Source organism: Seriola dumerili, unplaced genomic scaffold (genome assembly GCF_002260705.1).
Source record: "Seriola dumerili isolate Sdu_G_001 unplaced genomic scaffold, Sdu_1.0 BDQW01000068.1, whole genome shotgun sequence".
Classification (NCBI taxonomy): Eukaryota; Metazoa; Chordata; class Actinopteri; order Carangiformes; family Carangidae; genus Seriola; species Seriola dumerili.
The window spans coordinates 13065877-13092020 of NW_019174323.1; the positions used below are offsets into that span (position 1 = coordinate 13065877).

Sequence of the window (26144 nt, forward strand, 5' to 3'; positions counted from 1 at the left end):
TCTACGCGTTTGGGAATAGTGGCACAAACTTATAAATAACTGACAAATACCTTTTGGTATCAAAATAGCAGAGATTCTTGAAAAGAGTATCCAAATGTCCTTAAATCAATGTCAAGTGGGAACCTCGCGCTTTCTGCCTCTTCACCCTACTCCACCTATCTCCTCTGTTGGTGGACAAATGCGAAACTTGGCTACCTATAAATAAGGACTGTGTTGTGAAATGTGACACCCCACTGTCCCATTTCTGTGAACACCATGTATGGACCATCCACCCCCCCACCCCCGAACCATGTGTGTGCGCACGTGCATGTATGTCCTGTATAAAGATGTTTAGTTTGAAAAGATGCAACTCTCTGCCTGTGTCTGCAGACACCAGGTAACGATTCACTAGTACACTTTATTTCCCAACATTTAGGTTTGAATGTTGTTTAAAACCTTCTCCTATCAGGGTTTGGTTGTTTCCTTCCCTTTCCTTGTGTTATCCCTTTTTTCCCTATACCTGTGTGTGTGTGTCTTTGTGTCTTTGTGTCTAGAAGTGGGCGTGGTTACTTAGTTCATCTCCCGTCAACCCATCTGCACAGGTGAGCCTCCTCATCTCATCAATTTATCAACCACCCACGCCAGTAAATAAAACCCGGCTAATCCCTCCGGTCTTCACCAGGTGGTACCAGTGCGGTAAAACGCCACGGCCAGCTCTCAAATTTTTCTCAAGTTGTCCTAGTGTTTCTCATGCTCCAACTTATACTGTTTTCCTGTGCCTCAGGTATCACCACCTGCAACTCCTACCTGTTTGGATTCAGCTCCAGTCTGCCTATCCTCCTCAGCCACTACTGGCATCCCCAGCTCGGCTCCGCCAGTCTCCCAGAGTCCCCTGCCCAGCTCCGTCGAACCCATTCCTCAGCCTGCCTCCAAACCTGTCTCCATATCAACAATAAATTACTCTTTAAACCTCCACCTGCCTCTCGAGTTTGTGACCTGATTACAACATCTCCACAGTTATTAATAATAATTAAAATTACTCACTTTGTATATATATATATATATATATATATATATANGCCTCCAAACCTGTCTCCATATCAACAATAAATTACTCTTTAAACCTCCACCTGCCTCTCGAGTTTGTCACCTGATTACAACATCTCCACAGTTATTAATAATAATTAAAATTACTCACTTTGTATATATATATATATATAAGGCTAAATATGGAAATATTAGAATTGGCTTATAAAATACCCAACATGGGTAAATCTCTAAACTAAGTTTCCCAAAGATCCCAAGTTCCAAAGACAAGTTGATTCTTATTAATATGAAGGTGTACAGGAAGGAGAATGAGTAAATATTTTTATCTCTCTTATATCAAGCTGGGTTGGTACACTGGGCGGGACTGCGCAAGGTGACACAACTCTGCTCTATGAAAGCTTTCAGTACCAATGACTGGAGCATAAGGCACCTGCAGGTACACTGAGAGGCAGGACAGGTTTTACTGTCAGTATAAAGACACACACACACACACACATACACACACACACACACACACACACACACACACAGCTGTTAGCATCAGGAATACCGCACTGGGAGCCTTTCAGCATTGGTAAGTTGATCAAACTTCCATTTCCAATCATCCATCTAGCTCATAGCTGGTTAATTTTGGACTCCTTATTTCTACATTTGGATACTAATCTGGATAGCTGATGATGTGCTTTTTTAATGGTTATTATTAGGGTGATGTTGCTGAGGTTGATTTCCTACAAACCTTTCTTTTTTTAAATATGGAAACATGAACTCAGTAGTGTAGATTTAGGAATTTAGTCAATATTTTAATAGGTGTTAACTCTTTTCACTTAATAGTGTACACACTGAGCTCTCAGACTTTTATTATATGTGAGTATGACTCCAGCCACACCAGTTTGCCACTGACTGTATGAGGGAACAAGACGGAAACACTCTTTGATCATGTATTTCTGATGAAACCAGTCTAAGGGAAGCATAACTGAGACTGAACGTTTGTTGTCTCAGTACCAGTGATTCCAGTATTGATGGTCACTGAGGAGCAGAGAGATTGAATGGTGTGATACACTGTACTGTGGTCAGACTGGTTGGGTGGCTCACTCACTGGGCGTAATCCCAGGGTGCTCTAGGAGACACAGGTACAGGCAGACGTAGACTGAAACAGGGGAAGGGAAAATTTGAATGAGGATGTTGCTTTCACAGGTACTGTCTAAGAAGTGTTAGTTTAGACAAAGACTACTTCTTGTCTTAAACAACACCATCAGTACTGGATGAAAAAATCTACATGTCTGAGTGGATCAAAGGTACTTGGACAACACCCTTTGCAGCTGCACCTAAAATGTTTTCTGATCCTCTCTCTCCATCTGTCTACTCATAGAAAGCTGACACGGTGGACAAACGATGACAAACATCTCGCGATATCTTGTTAACGTGAGTCTTACCTGCTACACCTTAACTCAACCTGTCTCCTCTGAGATTAAGTGATATTTTAAGAAGCATTTTTCCTCCCTTCCTCATCATTACTTCTTACTCTCTGCTTGCAGCACCTGCTGACGTTCTCACTCCAGGACGGGGATGTGCAGAGTGTGGAGGAGGCCAAGTCACGTCTCTCCTTCCTGGCTCAGAACAAAAAGCTATGGAGTCAACAGATGTGCCTGGATGTTGGATCAGAGGCCATTCATCTCCGAGACATACAGAGCCAGGTGAGAAGTGGCGATGTGATGCTCTACAGGCCTGTAGGTTGTGAGTGATTTAAATGAAAGAGGATTAGATTTAAACGTGTTCAGCTGAGAAATCCCATTTATATTTGCGTGTATAACAATCTTAAATTTGATCTACTCCTGCAGGATGAGCTGGAGAAATACTCCTTCAAATCCATCTACCGATGTGATGCCATTAACACAGAAAAACGCTTCTCATCCCTCCTCATGTTAATCTGCCAAAGTGAAGATCAGAAGAAGCCGGACATTCTCTTCTTCAACTGTGAGACGGTGAAGGTGAGTAATAACACCTGAGCAGCTTCCCAGCCTTTCCTGCCTGACTCAGCGAGTCAGTTTGAATCATCAGCATGGTTCAAGTTTTACAAGTGATGCCACCTCCAGTTTCTTATTCTCACAGGCAGACGAAATCTGTGACCAAATAACTCAAGCGGTTTCGGATTCCTCCAGGAGTAAGAAGCTCCCTGATGCCCTCAGGTACATCCTGCACCAGAATGACACTGACAAAGACTTTAAACCTGTAAACAATTGATTTATTGTCAGTTCTTTATGAAATTCAAGCTTTTAAGTGCCAATTTCCGCGTCTTTTCATGGTTTTAATGGAAGATACTGTGATTTAGTCTCTGTGCTGTATGATTGCCTTCATATTGTATCAGAGGAGGTTGATGGACACGCAAACTAGAAACAGACACGCAGCCAAACAAAAGACAGACACAGATAATACATGATAGTTCACCCGTCTGCCATTAAACTGTTTGCTTTCTTCCTTTTTTATTTCCATTATGTCCCTTTTTTCCACTGAATCAAAGCAGCCATCCACCTGTCTGAGAGAGAGAGAGAGAGAGAGAGGGGGAAAGGGGGGTAGAGAGAGAGAGGGAGGGAGGGAGACAGAGAGGACAGTGTAAACAGCTGAGAGAGAGAGCGAGAGAGAGAGAGAGAGAGAGAGAAGACTCGTTATACCGGTTTCTACATAACTTAAGAAGGTGTGACAGAGAAAACAAGGCCATTGTGACAGAGAGCAGAGAGAGAGAGCGAGTGGAGGGATGACGGCGGCAGAGTGTCCGCTCACAGCCTGAAGGGATCACCTGCTTTGAAAATTTTTCTTTTTAAAGGACGTGCGAAGGACAGAGACATGTGGTAAGACTGACAGTTAGACGGATGTTTTTTTTTTTGTTTGTTTTATGTTTAGATGCCGATTCAGTAACACAATGGGAAACGTTTGAGTCAGCACTCCCTGGTATTTACATAAAGATTATGTGTGCGCAAGAGTGGGCAAACATACAAAAGTTTTGACCTACGTCTTTTGCATTTAAAACTGGCTTGTTGATAACTGAGAGGAATTTTGACTGAAGCACGGTGTTGTGTGCTGTATGAGGCATAGTCATGAGTAAGCACAGTTATATTGTTTACAGTCTTTCATAGTGGAATAAGGGCTGCAGGATTGAATTTCAGTGACACCACATTATGTCTATGCTGATGAAGGACTGCGTTGTCTGGCTGGGCTCTCTGATCAAAGATGTCCTGTTGTAACTAGTCCCTGAGGCTGCGGCCGCTCGAGGCTCTCAGAATAAGGATGAGCCCGTCTGACAATCAAAATTTGTGTTTATGAAAGTGTGTTTGACTTGTTGAAGCCCCCTCTGAAAGGCTGTTACCTTTTTAATGGTGCTGAGTGAACGGTGGCTGCCGTCATCAGCAAGAAGGATGCAGTGTTGTGTGAGAGTGTGGCGGAGTTGAAGCTCTCCTCTCATCCTCCAGGCTTCCTCAGAGTGGTGGGGAGATGATCGACCCCTACGAAATCCCAAGTCCCCCATTTGCACACGCTCCAAATGCCCCACCAGCAAACCCTCCACCTTACCCTGGACCTAGAGGTAAGAAAAAAAAAAGGACTTATTTTCTCATGAATGCCTTGTGTATGACAGTAAAATCCTTTGCTGTAAAAGTATTTGGTGAGATTTGACATGATGAGAAGGTAAGAAGAAGGAAAGAAGTGAGACACTGAGGTATTTAAGGTTAAAGGCTGAGGAGCACAGAGATTGCTTTGTGTGTTTGTGTTTGTAAGGGTGGGGGTGGGTTTCAGGGGTAAGAAAACGGGGCAGGAATTCCAAATGCAGCAAACACCAGGGCCATGAATGAAAATGGATCAACTGAATCGTCTTCTCTCTCCCCCAGCAGCAAACGCTGTGAACGGCGAGCCTGATATCACTTTCCTACGAGCGGAGAGAGAAGTGGTACGTCTCCTCGTCACCTTTGTGTCTTTTCAGTCCCCTCCGCCTGCACTTCATACCTGAACGGCACAACAGACTGTTTCCTCTCTCTCCCTTCAGGGGATCCTCAATCACTGCTTCGATGACATCGAGAACTTCATGGCCAGGCTGCAGCAGACGGCCGAGGCTGCGACGGTGCTGAGCCAGAGGAAGAAGAAAAAGAAGAAGAGTAAAAAGCAAAGTGCCGAAGGTAAAAACACAGGGATAGATTTTCATTTTCAAAATTGAACTACCGCAGCTTTTGGCCATGATAACCCTTTTATATTTTGTATATCTCCTATTCTGAACAACAGAGGATTTACTCACAGCAAAGGCCCGCCCCCCACCAGAGCAGGAATTCATCGATATCTTCCAGAAATTCAAATATTGCTTCGGCCTCCTGGTGTGTCTTCAGTCGGGTCACATTTCTTTTCTTTTTTTTTTCTTACCGCACAACATTGTGTTAAATTCTATTTATGTCTTTATAGGCCCGTCTGAAATCAATCATCTCCAATCCTTCATCAGAGGAGCTCGTTCACCATGTGTTCAAACCTTTGGACATGGTGAGTGCCCTAACCTCTACGTCTCCACCAGCTGGGCTTGTGGGGACAACACCTGTTGTTGCTATTGTTGTAAACACAAGGTCTTGTCTGTTATAGCAGCACAGATAGGAAAGCCAGGGTGGGACATGACGAACGTCTTAAAATAAATCTAGCATCCACGTGTCAGAGGGATGACACATCATTTACTATATGGGTGCAGATAAACAGAGGATAAAGGTGAAGAAAAAAAACAAAACATTTGAAGATCGTCATGGTGATTACGTCATATATTAGATGTTACTGGACACAAATCTGTCAGCATGTGTCTAGTCAAAATAATGGAAAAGTCGTCAGTGTAGTTGAGTCGTGTTGCCAGAAACTATAAGTTGCCCTCAGTGTTTGCACAGGGAAGGTCCCTCTGTGAAAACCTAATTGAAACTCCAAACACTTGATTAATGCAGCATTTGTTTTAGCATTTGCTCTTGTTTGCGTGGCAGTGTTTGCACGCTCTCGTGACTTTTTTGGTACATACTTCTAAACACATTTGGTTCAGATTTGAGCTGCCAAACTGGCCTCGCCGGTGTCCCCTCACTGCTGCTTTGAATTATAGAAATAGTTTATTCCAGCTGTTACAAATACTTTCTGCCCTGGCTTTCTTTGAAAAAGAAAAACAAGTGCTGCTGATTTAGAAAATGAAATGGCAAAATATTAGTTCTGATAACATTTACCTGCCTGTTATTACAGCCACAACAATAACGCAGCCTTAGTTTGAAGTGCTGTACATCACAAGTCAGCAGAAACTGAGAGAATTTAATTCAATGCAATATTTAACAAAGTAAAATAACAAAATAAAAGTACATCATCAGATGTGGAATGTCAGGTGTGTCTCAGTTGATGTGATATAACATTAAAGCTCTCTGCCTCGGTTTCTCCATTCAGGTATGAATCAGTCCAAAGACAGTCAAATGGCGTAATGGGTGTGTTTGATTTGTGTATATTGGCACACCTGAAAGGAAACACAGAGCCTCATACCTCTGGGACACTTCTTCTTGTGTGTGTGTGTATGTGTGTGTGTGTGTTCACACGTGTTGTTTGTGCATGTGGATGTGTCCATTAGGCTTTTGTGTCTCTGTGCTTTGACTGTCAGTGCTAGTAGCTAACAGAAGAAAACAGTTTGACTGCTAGACTTTGAGTATCAGGCCTGTTTTTGCAGACTGGAGGCATTAACATAGGTTTTGTCTCATCTGGGTCCCGACAGATGGTGAAAACGACTGGAGGACCAGGTCTCGGAGCCTCAGTGACCAGCCCCGCCCTGACCAACTCCGCTGTGTCCCTGCTACAGGACAACCTGAACGAGGAGGAGAGGCAGCTGTGGTCGTCTCTGGGACCTAACTGGACACTCCCTCGGTCAGTACCAACAATGAACGCCAGCTAAAAGTGAACATTTTTTTTGTTAAGAATATTAATCCATGTTGACTTTATTTTGCCTGCTGAGATTATTTATTATATCTCTGCCTTCGAGAACAAAGTTAACATTTCATTTTTGGGATTCATTTTTTTCTTATTTTATTGGATTAATAGACTGATTATCACATTGGATGGAGGTTCTTCACTGACCACAGCTGCAGGAACTGTTCAATACCTTAACATCTTAATGGGGAATTTTAGAGTTAATGTGTGCACCACCTGTATTAGCCTGGTAAAAACGGGATGAACTCTTTAAATGTAATCATAGTTTTGGGGCAATGAGGACCAATGCAGGCTGTATCTGCTCTCTCAGGTCTCAGCTCAGAGGGCCTGTGGCTCCGTACACCCCCGTGTTCTTGGACGGTTGGAAGCCGGAAGCCTCGAGGGCAGACGGGCAGGTTTGGGAGGATCCGGTCGAGTCACAGCACAAACATGAAGCCCTCCGAGTCAAACAAGAGGTATGGAATACCTGCGCATGAAGTAGGTTAGACACTTGCTCCTTTGTGTGTCAAAAGAGAAGAGTGCTGAAAAATATCAATAAATATCAAGCACAGCAATCACCAGAGCTGCACTTTCCTTTAGAGTTGCTTCAGTTCAGGCTGCTCACACCGTTAGAAATTCAGGATTGTTTAACATTTAGCAACAGAAATATTTGCACTGGAGGTGTGTTTTTAAAGGGTTAAAAATACATGTTTGCACTCTATATGCAAACTTCTTTAAACCTTTGGGCATAAACTGGTTGAATGGATGGGTTGTTTTTCGTGTGTGTGTGTGTGTGTAGAGTCATGACAGTCCATCTCCTTTTCACCCACAGCAGCAACAGCCTCCTCAGCCGGTCGGTCCTCCTGATACCCGTGTCAGTGATGAAACGTAGGTCAACTCTAAGAAGCAAATCAGTCAGCTGCTCTTACTAACCTCGACTGCACGATAACAGCATCTGTCTCCTCTTCCTCTCAGAGATGGCGGCACATTCCCACCAGAGGCTGAAAGAGTCTACAGCTGCAGTTACGACTTCATAGCCAGGAACAGTAGTGAGCTGTCAGTGCAGCAGGGGGAGACACTTGAGGTGATAAAGTCAAGTAATTCATGCAGAATTACACAGTGAAATGTGTTCATGGTGCATTCGGGAATCCACCACGAGGCCTCTGTATTCATTTGTGATTAATCTTATTATTCTAGAGGTTGTGAAATTATTTGATGTGCAGTTGTTAGAAACACACATGCACTCAGGATAAGTGTGCATGCTGTCAACAGAACACTGACATCCTATGAATAATATTTTTTTTAGATGAAAATCTTTAGAAAACATGCAGTTGTTGATTCACCCGACAGTTCACTGACTGACAGCAACTCCTCCGTCTGACAGGTGATCGAATCATCCAAGCGTTGGTGGAAGTGTCGTAATCGCTTCAACCAGATCGGCTTTGTCCCCTTCAACATCCTGGAGCCTGCAGCTCACATAGACAGCCCCGTCACCAACAAACCCCCCAATGTAAGACACAAACACACCCGCGCATGCGTGCATACATGCGCGCATGAAACTCACAAGCACCGAGATATGCTCTCACCTGTACATACCTGAGTGAATTCCAGTGTTACATTCTCTCCACCCCACATTCCTGCAGGCTCCCGCTCCACCTCCCCTCGCCATGACTTCCTCTACAGTCCCACCCAGCCCTCCTGCTCTGCTGCTGGCCCCCACCCACTCCCCACAGCGCCCACGCAGCTCACCGGCATACAGCCAACATATACCAGCTGCAGAGGACACAGACAAAGGTATGAAACTACATGGGTTATGTTTAGGAGACTTGGGTGTGACACATAAATGCTGTGATAAGGAAGTTAGAATATAGGTGAATCCATAGTGTCCTAGATTGTCTCTGACACAGTTAGTGTGTGTGTGTGTGTGACAGAAATAATGGACAGACAGTAGTGGAGAAAATACTGTTACTTTACATGTATTTTCTTTTTAAATAAATGAAATACAGGGCCTCATTTTAATGATAAACAGACGTAATGATAAACAGACTGAGTTTCCATCCCATGCAACTCTAACAGAATGAAAGGACAGAACCTAAACAAATACTTTTAACTGGGGAACAAACATTAAAACTTAAAGATAAATGTCTCAAATGTTAGGCAAAACATTTTCGCCACAAGGTCCATTTAGTAGCTGCTCTGATTCTTTTGAACATATCACACAGTCTTTCTCAGCAGATGGAGTTTGTCACTGATTTGTAGATGTTCAAATTTTCAGATTACTCTTGTTTACTGGCTTATTTAGGAGGCTTATGGCCAAAAATGTTCTCCAGAAGAAATGTGATTTCAAAAGTATCATGATTAAAATTAAATCTGGTAGTCTGACATGAATAATACTCACAAAATGACAAGCACACAAAAAGATTAAGAACTAATTAATAACTGATTAGTAGTTATTTCTGGAATGATTGTGTAATTTATGTGAAGCCCAACTCTTGTACATGTGTTTCTTATGTAGATATACGTTATCATTTGAGCATGACAGGCTGAAACGTCGCCCTCACTTCTATCACCTTCAATCTTTTCAGTAATGATGGTGAATGACGAGCTGCTCCAGAGGCTGACCAATGGAAAGGCCAATCTAAACAAACCTCTGGTCATCCCTCGCTCCGTGGAGACCTCTGTTCCTCTGGACTACCACTCTCCTCCAGAGGAGGTGGCTGAGTGGCTCAGAGGGAAAGGCTTCAGTGAACCGTGAGTAGATCTCAGCTTCTGACTACAGACCAGATTATCTGCATACAAACACTGGACTGCTGCCAATATGCTTGAGTTTATTCATTCAGCGGTCGACACAAATCACCCCATTACACTGATACTTATTGTAGTAAATAAGTGCAAATTTATATGGAGGGAAAGCGTGTACTGTAGCAGCTCCAGGAGAGAGTTTACCGTCTGGAGTCACCTGTGTTTTGTGTCCCTCAGGACGGTGTCATGTTTGGGAGTGCTGACAGGTGCCCAGCTCTTCTCCCTCAACAAGGAGGAGCTACGAGCTGTGATTCCAGATGAGGGCGCCAGAGTGTACAGTCAGCTCACTGTGCAGAAAACACTGCTGGAGGTAAACTCAGGGAACATTGCGGCTACTTTCAAGTTGGCAGTTATCTCCCTGTTTTTAATTGATGTTTATCAATGACAGAACTATTGAGTAAGCAAAAACCCAATGTGAACAGTCAACAAGCAAGTCCCCATGTGAAGATTGGGACTTGCTTGTTGACAATTCACTGCATCTAATTACAGTCCTGATTAAAATGCTGAACTATGCACAGAAGACCAAAACAAGTTTCCAGTTTCCAAACCCATAAAGCTATTATAATTCTCAGCAGTCTCACACAGGGTAAAATGTGCTCAGTCTTCTTGCCTGAAATGACACTAATTATGGCGTTACATGCTTTATTTTAACCAGAATCATGTTCATTTAAAAGCAGTATTTATTTATCAACAAACGCATAATTAACTAGTGTCAGAAACAGGGAGTAGACTAATATTTAATTAATGGTTAATAGTCCAATATTAATTATGTGAGGATTAAAAGTGTAATAGCTTTCTCCTGCCATCACTATATCTTGTGAACTACGCAGCCGAGTCAAAAAATAGTAAACACCAAGGTCTCTATTCACACGTGAGCCCACACATTAATACCTTTGAACTCGGTGACACAAGCTTTTTCAATCTCTGCAATTTTCACTTCATTATCAACGCAGCATGCTTTGATGGTAAAAACACTGACCCCTTTAGCTTCAGCTGTCCTAATTTGCTTCTTTCTTCAACAGGACGCCAGAAGGGCCACAGAGTTGGAAGCAGTCATGGAGAAACAGAAAATGAAGGTTGATCTGAAACTGGAGAGCAGCACATTGTGAGCAGGAGGGGGGAGGGGGGGAGTCTACATCGTGAAGTTTCAGATGAAGGATTGTGTCACCGAAGAGCGAACTCATGAATTGTTGATTATATTTACCTGAGAACAAACAAACATCGTCAGTTGACCATCAAAATGTATCTATGAACATCATGCTCATTCTCACATCATTACTTCAAGCTTTTAATGCAAGCAGGTGCTGTGCAGACGAAATACATTTGCACATAAAGACCATTTGTAAATTATTTTGTTTGTTTTAATGTGAATAGTTTTCTTCACTGTCCATTTCTGCTTAGTAGTTAAGAACTAACTTAAATGAAATGTATTTAACTTTGTAAAATACTTGTCTAAGAATTCAACCATGATTAACATGCCTCGACACAATAAAAATTAAAATGATGGGATTGTTTAATTCAGACATTAAAGAAAGATTTCCAGCAGAACATAAACAGATATGACTTCACACATTAGGTATGCATTCATTAAAATCTGTTTGCATTTCCGTATAAATCTACTCACAAGGGAATTTGTTCAAATTGGGCCAAAAATTTCAGTTCGACTTGACACAAAGGTGTACACAGTTTCAGCATTGAATTTCCAATGTATATTTTCTGAGCCTACTGTTTCACATGCCGACACTAAGTTTGGAGTTACCATCTCTTCTCATTATTTTAAATAAAAGAAATCAAACTCGAACAAATTATAAAACAAGAGACTTGCAGCCAATACAAACTCAAACCAATCATTTACTTAGACTGGCCAAAGTCTCAACTGAACAGATTCCCTTCACTACTGGCAGCATAAAACAAACATGGTTTAAACAAAAAAAAAAAAAAAAAGTGGACAATGAGAGACATGAGATTCATACCTATACTAGCAACTTTAAAACCTTAAGGTTTTCAATTGATTTCCTAAAACTTTAACTGGGCATCAGCAAACTAAGTACTGGAGACAAATATGTAGGCAGACATTCAAGAACTGCAATCAAGCAGAGGGAGAAAAAACCCCAAAAAAAACCACACAACTTCTTGATAGGACGAGGCTTTTCAGACCATGACAATCAGTGGGCCCAAACATATTCACAGACAGATTCTGTATCAAAAGACCACCGGTTAATAATAAAAGAATATACATAAGATCCATTTTATGCTTCAGTCCAGCAGATCATCAGTTCATGTTTGTTGGAATAATTGTAGGGTAGTTTATAACAAGACATGGGATGTGTTGGACAGACAGCCACCAAATACAGATGTGGGTATTACAATACACTCCACTACTGATCAATAACTAATCCCGCCATCCAAATGCAATCTGATATATCTGGATGCTAGATAAGTGACTCCATACAATATTTCAGGTGTGTGTACACTCTGGGTCGGCTGCATTAACTGTTAAAGCAAAGAAAGGAGGCAGGCGGGAGAACAAAGGGGTCAAGGCAAGGACTGTGTGTAACATTAGGTTACTATAAACAGACAAGACAGGTGAGAGAGACAGGAGGAGATTGTGTGTCGGTGGTGGATGGAGTTTGGTCTTCAGAGGTCCCCTGCATCCCTGTCGTCTGCCCGGCGGGAGTCCGACTTGCCGTTCATCCCGTCCCTCCTGTCTCGCTCCCGTGACCTGTCTCTGGACGAGCGCTCTCGGTCCCTAGACGACCTGGACGACAAGAACATGAAAGACATTCAGCAAAGCAAATCCAAGCACACAGAAGAAAAAGAAAAAAGAAAAACTGGAGTGTATCTCTTAGTCTCTTCTCTCTTAGCCTGAAGGGCTTTATTTCAGATTCATGACCAGATACGTGTGCAATACTCTGCTTGAAGCTAAGGACCGAACAGATTAAGACACTTGCAAACATCTGTCAAAATATGAGCCTATTCCAAGTAATAGTACTAATCACTTGGTGTTTACTGCTGGTGATGTAATCAAATATGAAACGGTTTATAGGAAGTTATTTAGGAACACACACCTACATCCTCTGTTTCTTGTCACAACATGCCGGTAACCTTTCACTGTTCAACCGTCTCAACAGAGACAAACAAGCCCAAGTACAGCTAAAAATTTTCTATTTTGTTCTAATAAACAAATAAAAGACGCACAATCTGTAAAACAGCCACAACAGTGACAAACGGTGAAGATAAAATTCTGTGGTGCGAAGTGTGTGAGCTTTGCTGTGTGTACTTGTGTCTGGAGCTCTGCTCGTGGCTGTGACGGTGGCCTCGGCTGCGGGAGCGGGAGCGGCTGCGATGCCGCCTCCTCCTCTCCCTGGAGCGTGAGCGCGAGCGGCGCCTGTCTCGTGATGAGGAGCGCGAGCGCCTCCTTCTGCGGTCACGAGAACGGGACCTGATGAAAGTGACAGATAACATAGGTTATAATTCGCCTCTTTCATGAGAACAACTGATTTAAAATGTAGATAGATAATGCAGCGTTCTTACCTTCTGTGCTCTCTGCTCCGTGATCTGGTCCTATAAAATAAATGGATAACAAAACCGTGTAAGTTTGAACAGTAAAAATTACACTTCGTGCAACAAATGAACTTCCATGAATGTCCTTCAGGACTCTGCACCCACCTTCTCCTCATCCTTTCCTCTTTCTCTCTCTCTTCTCGTCTCTTTAAGCGCTCCTGATTCCTTTTCTCCTGCTTGTCAACCACAGTTTTCTAATCAAAATAAAATCACAGAACACAATAGGTGAGATCAACTTTATCAAAACTTCTGGGCTCTGGACTTTTTCATTCCTGCATGTTTCCTAATAATCAGCCCCATGTCACTCCAAGATATACTTTAATTCATTTAAGATATTTCTGATTCTTTTTAGGTTCACATGGTGAGACAAGCCGACATATACCTTTAGTTGGTCCAGTTTCTCTCTGATCTGGATGAAGCCCAGGTGAAGCTTCCCACCAAAATGGTCAGCCAAACGACGGTCATTGTCATGGAGACCCAGGTAAGCAGAGCATACCTCACACACCCGAAGCTTCTGCTGCTGGAAGCTGGAGGCTGGCATTGAGTTTCTGTACTCTTCCTGGGGAGACATGTACAGAAAAGGGAGGTGTTGAGGGATCAGAAGATGGAAATATTAATACAATAACCCACACTCCACTAAGCTGGAAGCACTTCCTGTGTACTCCTTTCTCACCTCCGCATCCTTCTTCCTGGTGCGGACCTTCTCCACTTCCTGCAGGACCTTCTGGGCCTCATCCACATTTCCCTCAGCACCGAGCTGCTCAGCCTTGGCCAGGAGCTTTCCTATTTCCTCATTCAGTTCATGAACCTTCTCTGCCTACAGTCCAGGACAAGACAATTTACATCTGGTTATACCCAGCACAAAATATACTATAGGAAACGAGATGGTACATAAAAAAGAAAAGAGCATTAAAAAACAAAAACAAACAATGAATTCACAATGAATGCGATTCATGAGTTTCATATTGTTTTCTTAAAAATCTGTTTGCTCACCTTTGCTGCCACCTCAGCACTGATCTCTTCTTGGGTCTCAGCCAGGCGCTTCTTGGCTAGTTCCGTTCTCCTGTCACAGTCAGCAATGAATGACTCCAGGTGATCCACCGCCTTTCAGAGAAAGCAAAAAAAGTCATTAACAGAAAGTGGCAGACAAGTTGGCCGTGCTGATTCTTACTTTATAATGTGTCCAGCTTTGATCAACATAAAATGCAAACCAAACTGTCTGTGGGTTTTTGTTGAGGTGCTGCATTGTAGGGTTAACTCTGCATATACTGTACACCATATATGTGATGTGCTCATGTGAGCTGGTTAACTCATGATGGAAGAAGTTTCAGGAGACACAGTGTGTATGTGAACCCATTCAAAACTCATAAAAAATTTACTACGTATTCAAATAAGGATATTCTTCACAAAACCACAGCACCCATCCATACATGTGTGAAGATTCTACTGGGTACCACCTTAACATTAAAATCAAGTTATCCTAACCCTTGTTGTATATTTCATTCAATGCCTATGTTCTCCTCAAGATAGGATTGAGTATCTCGTGGCGCTGAAGAGTTCCAGCATTATGGCTGTTCACTCTCTCAACCATCATATCTTTTACAACCTTGGTTGCTCATAGCAACTGCTGTTGGGTATTGTGCCAGACTGAATATCAGTGTCTTCACAGCTATCTTTGAGAGAGACGATGAACAATTGCTTTTAGGACTTATTTCCAATTGATCTGTGGAAACACTGCCTAATACTACCTAATAAAGCAAAATACATCTGTTGATCCGACATATCTTGAGTGAGAAGTGGGATTTGTTATTTTTTACTTTATGCATACTGTCTAAAATGGTTGGTCAAAGACTATAGCCATTTTGTGGCTGCAACCTGGTGATAGCACATAGCTACTTGGTTTTTGGTGAGGAAATATAGTGTACAAACTACTCTCCACAAAAGCAACATGCAATCTATTGTTTAAACAAAATAACAAAATTTAAGAATATAAGAATTTACCTTTGGATATGGAAACACTGCAATTGGTGCAAACTGACATTTCTACAATCCGCACACTAGTGTTATTTATAGTATGTCATCACTTACATCAAGCTCAAAGAACAGATCTCTCTCCTTGGAGGCAATTTCATAATCTGCCCGAAGCGCTAGGTCATGGATCTTCGTGCACTCTCCGAGGTCCATACGCTGTCAAACACAAGCAGACGTGAACCAAACTGCAAACTCAAATACAAATGAGTGATGTTGTAGAGTTTATGATGACATGATGGTACATATTCAGTTTCTCTTCTTCTTTGTAGTATTTTACTGAAAGAGTACTGGTATCCTGTGAAGATTCAAATGTGTTTTTAAAGCTTTCAATACATTTCAGCATCTTAAAATAGGTATTGGTGTCATATTTTGGTGCTAAGACTTAAACTGTAGCCCACTTACAGTTCCAGACAGGATGTCATGTGGACAGCAGTTGAGAAGATGACTTTTGCAGACTCGCTCGTCAGTGAACTTGACCCTCTGCCGCGTCTCATCCCCTGAAACAATCCAAAACACAACCAGTGAGACAGACCTCACATACTTGATAGTAGGTGCGAGGTATCCAGTGCTTTAATATATATTCTTGTAATGACAATAAAATAATTGAGGAGGTATGTGTCTTTATAAATAAATTCAAAGATTCTGTGCCAATGAGATAACCAATTCTTATATTTCTAATTGTCAAAGTTTTTCCACACACTTCATCAGTGTAACATTATATTTGCATCTACTGGACTTTGTTTACTTATGTGTCAACATTGTACATTACACATGGCTCTGCATGTATGTGGTACTTGCTGTTATTCATGGTGCTTACCTTACCCAAACCTCAAAAAATTAGACAATATTAGAGCCTCAAATCAGTTTAACTTGTGATCAGGCTCAACATCCACTCTGTACAGTGGAGCATCAAAGGATCAGGCTAGGACTGACAATACTGGTAAATGGCGAACTTTTGTTTCATTTAGTTATTATGATTTTGTAAAATTTTCATAATATGTCATTATTACACTGACTATGCAGGAAAGGCCTGCTATCAAGACTGTCATAAGAAATGTAAACATTTCAGACAAGGGTTCCAGCCAAGCCCTTTACAAATATAAAACATTGAAAACAAAAATACAACAGAAATCCAAGGAAAAAATTTAGTTTATACACACTGCGATCTGCACCACATACTGTACCCTTCTGCATCTTCAAGACCTCAGCAGCAGAATTTTAAACCCGCTGTAGAAAAGTATAAATGGGAACAGTTTTCTTGCCCATACCTGTAGTAAGAAGTTGGGAGTCATACACAAGTCAGATTGTAAATGATGTGTGCAAAGTTTTTGCTTCGACTGATTGCTAAAATTGCCTTCTGAAAACAGACGTCTAATGGAAAACTGAGAAGTGTTCGTTTGGATTCAGCGCGATCAGACGTCTTAGCTCAGGCTGCATAATACTACTCCAAATGGTAATTCTACTGCCACTGAAGATTTACCCATTTGTGTGATTAAAAAAAGGCTACAATAACTTCCGGAAGGCAAACAAATTGTTTGGATATTCATCATAACAGCTTTAAAAATTATGTGTGACTCACGGCTCGATGAACATGAGGCTTTTCTGCAACTCCTTTGCAGATTGATGTAGGCTGGCAAAGATACACTGAACCTTAATGAATAAAATAAAGGGGCCACAATTGTTCAGTTTGTATGCAACAAATGTATGGGAAGAATTTGATATCAATCTCATCACACATACACCCACAAACTCACAACACAAATTCACTCTTACTGCACAGATGGATTTAACAACTTTTTAAAAGACAATCCACAAGGCTGCAGTTTTATTCAACGCACTGTCACGATGAATCTCTGATTTATAAAATGGCAGGACAGCAATAAACTGTCATTTCCTGCCATTGACAATCAGACTTGATAGCTGAATTACCTTTTAATGTTTACGTCCAAATGGCTGGAAGCTAACACTAAAATTGTATTTTAGAATGTTAAAGCATCCATAAAGGCAGCTGCAAATCATATTAATTATACAGCATAACAGTATTCATTCATTTCTAAAAACAGATTTGCTTGTGTCAAGTTCACTAAATAGGCTAGGTCACATAGACATCACTTTTAGATTTTATCATTATTTATTTAAAAACAAATCAATAGTGCTGGTACACACTTTGATCTAGTTCATGCAGACCAAAGCAGATCAAGTAAAATTTTAAAGTACTTTAATTTTACTTCAGTATTTCCATTTTCTGATTCTTTGCAGTTCTATTAAATTACAGAGGTATGTATACTTTTGAGTCCCTTAATTTCTCAGACAATTGCAGTTACATGTTATTTGGCAGATTATGATGTATAATACAATACACGGAATCAACTTAAGGTTTCCGAGATGATGCACTGTTGTGAAATTAACAATCCAACACTATATAAAGTAGTTCAGGTTAGCCCCACCTTACATCAGCAACAACATTAAAAATTTGCCTCCACGTTAATGTATTTATATTTAGAAATAATAATTCAAAACCACAACGCTATGCTAACGGGGCATTCCAATGCATAAATATTTTTTACTTTTAATACTTCAAATATATTTTTCTGATTATAGCAAATATAACTCGAGTAAGATTATGAATGCAGGATTTGATCTTCAGTCATTTTAAACTGTTGTGTTGTGTACTTGAATCTTCTTTCTCTCCTGGTGACGTTGTACTGTATCATTTGAATTAATATTATTGATGTTTATGCATTTGCCACAGGAGCGTCTGATATTGTAACATTTGCAGTCTATCAAATGATCGGTAGAATATCCCGTAAATACCCGCAATGTTAATTTAGAAACAACTGCTAGGCCCGATACGACTGCGTGATCGTTAAAAGTGTATCAACTATAAAATATATGAATGTAACAAAGTGGAGTCAACATTATCCAGCAGTTATACTTGGATTAATAATAGATTGATAAATTGTTGTACATCGTCCAGTGTTAAGCAGCAAAGCGCCTGATGGATCGATAACTTCACAATAAACATTAGCGTTAGCTAAGTTAGCCAAAAGCTAGGAAGTTGGTTAATGTTAAAAGTAGTGAAAGCGAAACAAAAAACGTCTTTAAATTAAAATTAGCCACAGTGGATGCAAACATTAAATCCTAACGTTAATCCGTAAATGCTTCTTGAGTCTAACGTTACAGTATTTTACACAGCCCTCTGCAGTACATCCATTCATGCAGGTCTGTCCATCACACGCCAACAGCAGCCAGCCTCAGCGGTGGCTCCATCTTGGCTAGCTAGCTCAGCTAGCATGCTACGGCAACTCACCATCCCTCGCTGTTCCCATCAACTGGTCGAGCAGAGCTCTCATTTGAGCTTGAGCAGACATTGTTGGGTCTTCCGTCGATAGCGCTATATAAAAATTAGGTAACTGAGCGCAGCTCCTTAGTATTTCTGTTAGGTTATTTGACAATTTAGTCGTCCAAGCATCACCTCTCGCAGCTTTTCTCTATTTCGTGGATTCGCCAGTTTCCGTTTTATATTGGGGAAGTGACGACAGAGCCCGTTGTTTCAAAGTTCCGGTTAGCTAATAATAAAAGAGCCTGACCAATCGTAATGCTTGAGTGCAGGTGGATTAACCAATCAGAGCGGCCTCAACCCATTTCTGGCAAACCTTCGTAATTTTAACCCCTGAGTTTAGCCTGTCAGGCAGCAGCTACTCACAATTCGTTGTCCACTGGTAGCTCTTCTAACCACAGTTATATCTAGATTTGGATTAGAAAAGGTTCATGTTAAAGTTTTTTGTCGTAGTTTGAGGTTTTCATGTGATTATGGTGTAAAAATCACCAATGTAACTTGAGAGAGAGCTCTACCTGACAGACACACTCAGGGCATCTAGCACAGCTAGCTAATTTGTTTACGCAGCTGAGGTTGATAGGCAGCTTTGTTGGTGTTTGTCAGGCCTACTACCTGATTTAGCCTCACCAGTGACCACACGAGACGATAGTGGAGAGTAAAGTAAGAAAAACTTTTCTTGGGTCGGTCTAAATTCTGTCTGAACTTCAGATAGTGGGACTTTCGCGAGAACATTAGCCCGTATTCCTTTTCTGTGGGGGCTGGCCTTTGTTCAACAAGTTGGTAAACTAACCAGGTGTTAACCGTAAACTTTCCGAAGCAAAGCGCGCTAACAAAGATAGCTACACGACATTGAATTGTGTACTTGGAAGAAACGCTTTTCTTGGGCTATGTAGTGAACATCGTATGTTAAATCCACAAATTTTTTAAATAATTTTCACAACAGATGTGCTTGCTAACCTTGATACATACACGCCAATACCTTTAACGTTTTCCAATGGAGTAATGAGCCTGAGGCTACAGAACAATTAACAGGGTGTGCTAGCCTGAGTGTTGATGATTGTTCATTATGGGTTTGTTGTTTTTGTGCTGAGAAATCTCTGGAGTCAGTGCTGGCACCTCTGAATAGGCTCAGATCCACAAAGGGTGATGCAGCAGAAATAGCTGGACCGACAGACACTGCTGCCTTCAGTATTTTTTCATCTACTATATCTGTGAGTGCCAGCGAGTTTTGTCTGTTATTATTGCTGGTTACTTTGACACATGCAGGTTTGTAGTTTACTCCATATTGCGACAAAAATAGAAGAAAACGCTACACAATGAGAGTGTTTACTGTATAGTCCAAAAATAGTGCTTTCTCATTTAAGTGTTAATTTAAGATCAGCTTTGTATTAAGGTAAGGTTTACTGTAATCTCTTTCCCCTGTCAAACAGGTCAGTGGGTCAGTAATGCATTGAAGTGACAATGGAGTCCACAGACCAAGCCACTGAAGGCGACCCTCTGAAGAGGGGAGAGGATGGGGCGGAGACGGGAACAGCACCATCAGCAACAGAGCTGAATAAGAAGAGTTGTAAGGAAGTCCTGGGTTTTGCCAAACTGACCCACTGGCGAACTGCAGTCTTCTTCCTCTCCTTGTTCATCTGCCTCACCATAGTGTTTGCCTTCTCCTTCGTCATCCCCTGTCCTGTCAGACCGCAGTATCTAATTTCCTGGAACAGGACTTTCTCTGAAGCAGGTGTGTACAGTGGTGTGTTTTTCACTGCTCTGTAGTGTCTTTAATACAGGACTAATTTCAACTTTCTTTCTCTGCCACAGCAACCTATGACTTCTTAGCTATTGAAGCTGCAAGCAGCGACAAGGTGATGGATGTGCTGTTTGTCCTCAAAATGAAGGAAGGCAGTCAGAACAATACGTGCGCTGATGCAGGTATAAAACGTTCTTCAAAAAATTAACAAGTGCTCACACTATATGGTGGCTCTGTATGATGGTTGGTTTGTGTAATTCATATACACTCTGTGTGTTTTCTAGGTCTGCCTTCCCCATGTGTGTTTGTGTTAGCAGTGGATGGGACAGATGGAGAGACCCTGTGGGAGCGTCCACTGCATCCTGAGTTCCACTGGGCCCAGTGCGGTCTGCAGAAAGAAACAGGCAGACCTTGGGACTGTCTGCTGTCCCATTCAGACCAATTCACAGCTGTTGACAAACACTCCGGTTTGTGACTAATGACTATATATCTCTGTTATGGATACCGTAAATTACATCACATTTTTATGATTGATTTTTATTCTAACACATTAATAACAACACAGAACACTTGGGTTGTTTTGTCACTTCTGTTTTTTAAAATTCAATTTTTTTTTTTCAGACGGCAATAAAATGTTTAAGCCCCTAATAGAATGTGTATGTGATTATAGCAAATTGCTCTGATGTTATGTTTTTGTGAAAATTGCTGTATTCTGTGTAGCGCTTTCAGATCAGGTATCTAGTAACATTCCGCTCAGGTTTAACACATTGTGAAATAAGTTATAGTAATAAGAAAGCTGCATTTTGCTCTGTAAACTGAGCAAACTGCATCTGCTGATGATGCCTGAGATACAATTAAAAGGTCAGAGAAAATGTAGTGAGTAAGTGAGTTAAGATTATTTTATAAAACTACTATTCAAGAATGAAGTTTCATGCTCAAGGAAAGTTGTAGTTGTTGTTATATAATCTGATGAACTCAGTCAGTTTGAGTGTTCTGTTCCTGTGTGGTGTGTTTGTGTACAGGTGAAATTAGGTGGCAGCACCGTCAGCCCCCTGATCTGCACAGCACTGTGCCTGTTCTTAGTGTCCCAGATCTGGATGGGGACAAGGTCAATGATGTGGCTCTGGTGGCGTCTGACAACACACAGGTAAACATCAGTGATGCTATTTGTTACAGCTACATTTATTTACTTCTGTTGTATCACACAGAGCAAGTACTGAGTTATATTATAATTCTCATTGTTTGAAATGTGTGTATTTTTTTGCATTGTCCTTGCTAATAACCTGCTGTAACAGGCTTCAAATATGCAAATAAATTACTTTCGCTTTGGCAGTGAAATAATCTATTAATGTTGCAGGGAAATAGAATTTACCCAATTTCATTGTCTCCCATCATATCTGCAGACTCAGCTAGTTTTCCTCTCAGGGAAGACGGGTGTCCAGATCGGTTCTACAGTAGCTCTTGACTCCAAAGAGACACCCAAACATCTTCTCCATTGCACTACAGAAGGTTCTCACTATGTACTGCTCCAGAAAGGTTAGTATCTGAAATCAGCTATGGCGTTCCCAACAGGTTACTGCATATCTGCATTCAGGCCAGCTAAGTCTTTCCTAACGGAGGAGATGCTGCACTGTATTGAAATTATAAAAAAAAAAAAAAATGCCAGAAATTAAAATTGTAGTTCAGGTGCTCTTTAAATCTGAAAGTTATAAAGAAGTTCAAAAGCCATTATTAGAACTGAACACCAAGGTAATTTGACTGGGATTGTGCTAATGTTTGAAAATTGGCACTGACTCAGAGAGCATGACGTGACTGAGGCACAAAAGCAGCAGAATATAACAGTCTGCCGTAGCTTTAAAGACCCCTTTTTCTTTTTACTAAAATGTTTTAATAAAAAAGTTTATTTAAGAAGTTTTTAATGAAACTTTATTTTATAAAAATAACCTTTCTAAGCAGCATTCTTACAATTATATCGCATCTTTACACAGTTTTAACAAGAATTGAATTATCATGACAGATTTAGTTTGATTTCCCAGTGTTGGTATTGGAACAAAGAAACGTAAACTGTTGTTCTGTATACAGACATAAATATTTTGATGAACTTTATTCTCAATGTAATCTTGTATTCGTTCATAGACACGGGCTTGTATGGACTGGCACTGTGGAGGATTGCTGCCCAGGCTAAAGCAGGGATGGAGGTCAGTCTCAAGAGGGATAAACACTGGGAGAAAAATGCTAGTGCAACATCTGGCCTCGTACCTATCTATGAGTAAGAAGAACCTTTTTATTATTTCACCAACATGGATTTCACATAACAGCTTGTAATCATTGTGGCTTTAGCCAGAGATTTTTGCTCCTATTTATTTCTACCTTGTAGGTCTGACTCAGTGAGACAAGTGCTCAGAACAGACGAAACACAGGATCCATCCAACCTGCTGCTTGTGACCGGGAAGGAGGTGGCATTAGTTGATGGAAAAAATCTGCAGCTACTGTGGAGATTCAATACCAGTTCAGTCCTCGGGTAACCCTTCTGTTTTTTTATTTTATTTAATTAGGCAACAGTTTTGATCATTCACATTTTTCTGGCACATCTTGTGTTACCAGTAATGATTTAGATATAGTTGTATATGTACAGTAGAAAATGTAAGCCAGGTAGTTCTTTATTATAGTAAAGTAAACCACTTACCTTTGTTATAACCAGGCTTCATGAGTCAAATACATGTTGTCCCCTGTGCTCTCAGTGAACCCTCCTTTGGTCACTTTAACAAAGATGGTTTACTTGATGTTGTAGTTGAGGAGGATATTGGCAACTACACAAAGAGGGTAAGTTGAGTGAAAAAGTACAAACACTTTTGTGATACCTACATTTTATTTACTATGTGCAGCTCCTCATATGGTATTGGTGATGGAGTTGGATCGTAGGTTAACTACCACTTCCTGCCTTGTATGCAGATAATAATTCTTGATGGGAAGTCTGGTTGTGTGCTGTGGGAAGTCAACCTTTTGGCCAGCCCGAATTCACCAAGACCTGCCTCAATACACACCACCAACTCTGTTTCAATCTTTGTGTTTTGGGGCATAATGCCAACAGAGACCAACTCTTCTGTAAGTACACTGCCTTTATGGACAGACGTATGTCACAGATGAAACTCAGTTACTCCAAGATTTACATAATGCTGATATTACTCAAATGTTTGCTTCTAGGAACCTTTAACTGGTGACCGACGTTCTTACATGCTGCATCCACTCTATTCTAAAGTTCTTCTGGAGTCCACCAATGTCATGGACCACATCATTACATTTAAAGGTGCAGTTGAATTTCCTATGCTCTATAACAAAATTATACTATCATTTAACTACAATGTGTGACTCAGTGCTTGGAGAGATAACAATCTTTTTGTGACTGAATTTGTGTTTTTATCTCAGCCACGCTGTTGGAGCGTGGGCGCCATGCTGCCTACTTCCTGCTGACAGGGCCTAAGACAAAGGGGGATGAAGGCACTGTGGTCCTCAGCAAGAGAAAGCTGAAGCAGGACGTCCCTTACAGCAAAGTACTCCGTATTGGCACCGGAGGAGGCTCAGAGACCAATGAGGACATCAAAGAGGCCTTCAACCGACTCCGCTTCAGCGACTGGTGAAAGGACCAACTGTAACATGTAGTGCTGAAACCAGTTTGGCACAGCTGACTGTACGCTGGCTTAACTTGGCTTTGTAAACCAAAGTGTGTACACTAGTTCTGACTTATCAACTGCTGACAGCCAAAAATATCCCATTTTTATTTAGAAACATGGGCTGACTTGATTTGATAGGGTTCTTCCATTGCTCTCCATTGGACAAACTGGGCATTGTCTGTCTTCAGACTTGACTGTATACATACAATCATTTATTTAAGTTAATCTTGTGTCCAAAGAGCTACTTGTTCTGCGACAATCACTGTGCACAGATGCTGTTCTCCTGCTGATGAATCCAGAGGACCTGCCTTGTTGTATTGTTTCTAGCACTTTCATGAATCAATACAATACTCTTTTTTTTTTTTTTTAACTGCAGACGCTGGATTATTATTTGTTTCTATGCAACTGTATGTTGCACTGTGCTTTTAAAGGTAGCAGCAGACCCACACTATCACAGGTGGTACTTCCTGTGTATTTCAAATGACAATGTCCTTAAAGATCACACAATGATAGGGCTACTTTTCTTTCATTAAATATTCTGTCCAGTAAAATAGGCAGATGTACGGTGAAACTTGAAATACAACAGAAACACCACCAACCTTAAAATACGCACTATGTGGTTACATTTTTTGTTATGTATTCTGTTCATGAAATTATTGGTACTGCTGTTGATAATCAAAATGTGTGTGTCCCTTACTTAATCCAAGATGCTGTAACTGGTGATGCTAATGCACTCTGACTAAACCTTTTGAGAAAGTTGATGCTGATTCTCAAAGGATCACCATAATACTGGGTTATTGCTGTGGGTTTACAGCTCCTCATGAAGCAGTTTCTTTTCATACTGATATATATTACTTAAATAAGTGAAAATGAGTTTCTTGTTTTTGCTATACATTAATATATTGAACCTGTGGTACAGGTCTTTGTTGGAGCTGGCTTTTCTTTCTGACCTGACATGTTTGAATTTGAGCAATATTAAACAATTTTAAAATAACTGATTTTGTTTAACCTCTCTTTCTTATTATTGATGCAAACACTATGAAAGTACAAAGTATCTGGGGCATCCTTCTAATTTTAGCAATTGAAGTTGGCCTCTTTGCAAAACAGAACAAATTGAGTTATCTGAGAGGAATAACATCATTTTAGTCTGCTTGTTCTATGTACATACACTGTAGATTTAATACTGCCCAGTTACCTCATATGTTCATACAAGTCCTAATCAATAATATAGAGAACGCATTTTGCTGCCCTCTTGTGTTGAAGCATGGACACTTGGTGAATGAGTTACAAGAGAAGATGCAGTAGCTGCCATGCGCAATGAAGCGCATGCAGAGCCGCCTGCCTGACTTGAGGTCCATGGTTATGTTGAAGCTAGTCACGTACCACAGGGGGTGTGCCATTCACTTTACTCCGTAAATAATTGCAATGCGTCATTTCTTCACCATGACGCACGCCCGCTGATAGGCTCCTATCCTCGTGAATTACTTTGTAGGAATGGGAAGCCGGTTATTGTAGGGAATTAGCCGGATCATGAAACACTTTGCCCACCGTACCTGCTATTTTTGGGGAAAACGTTCACGGCAGGAAAAGGCGCGGAGACGAAGCTGGAGGGGAGTGGAGCCGTAGGGAGCGCGATGGAGGGGCGCACTACAGAGTCATGATGCTAGGATACTAGATGGACGCCTTTGTCAGCATCCTATCAGTAAAGTGGGATTAATTTCTAGCAGTACAGCCCACTCTCTATCATTTTCAGATCAGTGATTTTTAAGTCGGTGCTCTCTAAGTTAAATGGACCTGAGCACTGTGAAAACTCCCCGCCACACGCTGTGTAACCGACCAGCCACATTAATAGGACTGTGCTCCTCTGTCGTCTTGCGACACCACCAACACTTTAGATAGGACTCATAAACAGTATCGCCGCTGCGCCCCCACATGATTTGGCAGCTGTTAATTCCTAGACAGTGACTCCCTGGTTTGGACAAATGAGCACAGTCGCTTCTATGTTATTTCGTTGCTGAATGCAGAC

General features: G+C 41.2%; 3 protein-coding genes across 8 annotated transcripts; 2 read left to right on the forward strand and 1 right to left on the reverse strand.

Annotated features, from left to right (window-relative positions):
• Positions 1-1525: 1525 nt before the first annotated feature.
• LOC111219920 (epidermal growth factor receptor kinase substrate 8-like protein 1) lies at positions 1526-11715 on the forward strand. Of its 2 annotated transcripts, none has more exons than XM_022742770.1 (19): positions 1526-1600; positions 2396-2448; positions 2562-2720; positions 2865-3014; positions 3136-3212; positions 4491-4603; positions 4905-4963; positions 5060-5189; positions 5293-5381; positions 5467-5541; positions 6779-6927; positions 7301-7445; positions 7802-7857; positions 7945-8053; positions 8354-8479; positions 8613-8763; positions 9555-9720; positions 9949-10081; positions 10794-11715. In XM_022742770.1, exons 2-19 carry the CDS (start codon positions 2419-2421, stop codon positions 10878-10880), a joined length of 2004 nt encoding a protein of 667 aa, XP_022598491.1. In that variant the 5' UTR covers positions 1526-1600; positions 2396-2418; the 3' UTR covers positions 10881-11715. The 2 variants fall into 2 exon arrangements, with proteins under 2 accessions (XP_022598491.1, XP_022598492.1); XM_022742771.1 differs by having other exon boundaries at positions 4908-4963.
• luc7l (LUC7 like) lies at positions 11267-18890 on the reverse strand. 4 transcript variants are annotated; one of them, XM_022742774.1, is made up of 12 exons: positions 18677-18890; positions 16946-17016; positions 16527-16593; positions 15769-15863; positions 15424-15522; positions 14329-14439; positions 14009-14152; positions 13718-13894; positions 13441-13529; positions 13306-13335; positions 13052-13213; positions 11267-12529 (listed from the first exon to the last, which is right to left on the reverse strand). In XM_022742774.1, exons 3-12 carry the CDS (start codon positions 16558-16560, stop codon positions 12409-12411), a joined length of 1062 nt encoding a protein of 353 aa, XP_022598495.1. In that variant the 5' UTR covers positions 16561-16593; positions 16946-17016; positions 18677-18890; the 3' UTR covers positions 11267-12408. The 4 variants fall into 4 exon arrangements, with proteins under 4 accessions (XP_022598495.1, XP_022598497.1, XP_022598496.1 ...); XM_022742776.1 differs by having other exon boundaries at positions 16551-16634; XM_022742775.1 differs by having other exon boundaries at positions 16527-16634.
• A 267-nt stretch (positions 18891-19157) lies between these two features.
• On the forward strand, positions 19158-25112 carry fam234a (family with sequence similarity 234 member A). 2 transcript variants are annotated; one of them, XM_022742777.1, is made up of 12 exons: positions 19158-19366; positions 20137-20438; positions 20519-20629; positions 20732-20914; positions 21470-21594; positions 21851-21983; positions 22584-22716; positions 22825-22968; positions 23189-23270; positions 23400-23552; positions 23652-23754; positions 23874-25112. In XM_022742777.1, exons 2-12 carry the CDS (start codon positions 20168-20170, stop codon positions 24083-24085), a joined length of 1650 nt encoding a protein of 549 aa, XP_022598498.1. In that variant the 5' UTR covers positions 19158-19366; positions 20137-20167; the 3' UTR covers positions 24086-25112. The 2 variants fall into 2 exon arrangements, with proteins under 2 accessions (XP_022598498.1, XP_022598499.1); XM_022742778.1 differs by lacking the exon at positions 19158-19366 and adding an exon at positions 19405-19917.
• Positions 25113-26144: the final 1032 nt, after the last annotated feature.

Bases quoted from the DNA above. Each gene is read 5' to 3' on its own strand.
- luc7l (XM_022742773.1), bottom strand. From the start codon at position 18,737: ATGTCTGCTCAAGCTCAAATGAGAGCTCTGCTCGACCAGTTGATGGGA. The intron at 15,523-15,768 runs GTAAGTGGGCTA...TGTGTTTGACAG, and splicing joins ATGACATCCTGTCTGGAACT to CGTATGGACCTCGGAGAGTG. The intron at 13,214-13,305 runs GTAAGAACGCTG...CACTTTCATCAG, and splicing joins CGGAGCAGAGAGCACAGAAG to GTCCCGTTCTCGTGACCGCA.
- fam234a (XM_022742777.1), top strand. From the start codon at position 20,168: ATGGAGTCCACAGACCAAGCCACTGAAGGCGACCCTCTGAAGAGGGGA. The intron at 21,595-21,850 runs GTAAACATCAGT...TCATATCTGCAG, and splicing joins TGGCGTCTGACAACACACAG to ACTCAGCTAGTTTTCCTCTC. The intron at 22,969-23,188 runs GTAACCCTTCTG...CTGTGCTCTCAG, and splicing joins AATACCAGTTCAGTCCTCGG to TGAACCCTCCTTTGGTCACT.
- LOC111219920 (XM_022742770.1), top strand. From the start codon at position 2,419: ATGACAAACATCTCGCGATATCTTGTTAAC. The intron at 2,449-2,561 runs GTGAGTCTTACC...CTCTGCTTGCAG, and splicing joins TCTCGCGATATCTTGTTAAC to CACCTGCTGACGTTCTCACT. The intron at 10,082-10,793 runs GTAAACTCAGGG...TTTCTTCAACAG, and splicing joins TGCAGAAAACACTGCTGGAG to GACGCCAGAAGGGCCACAGA.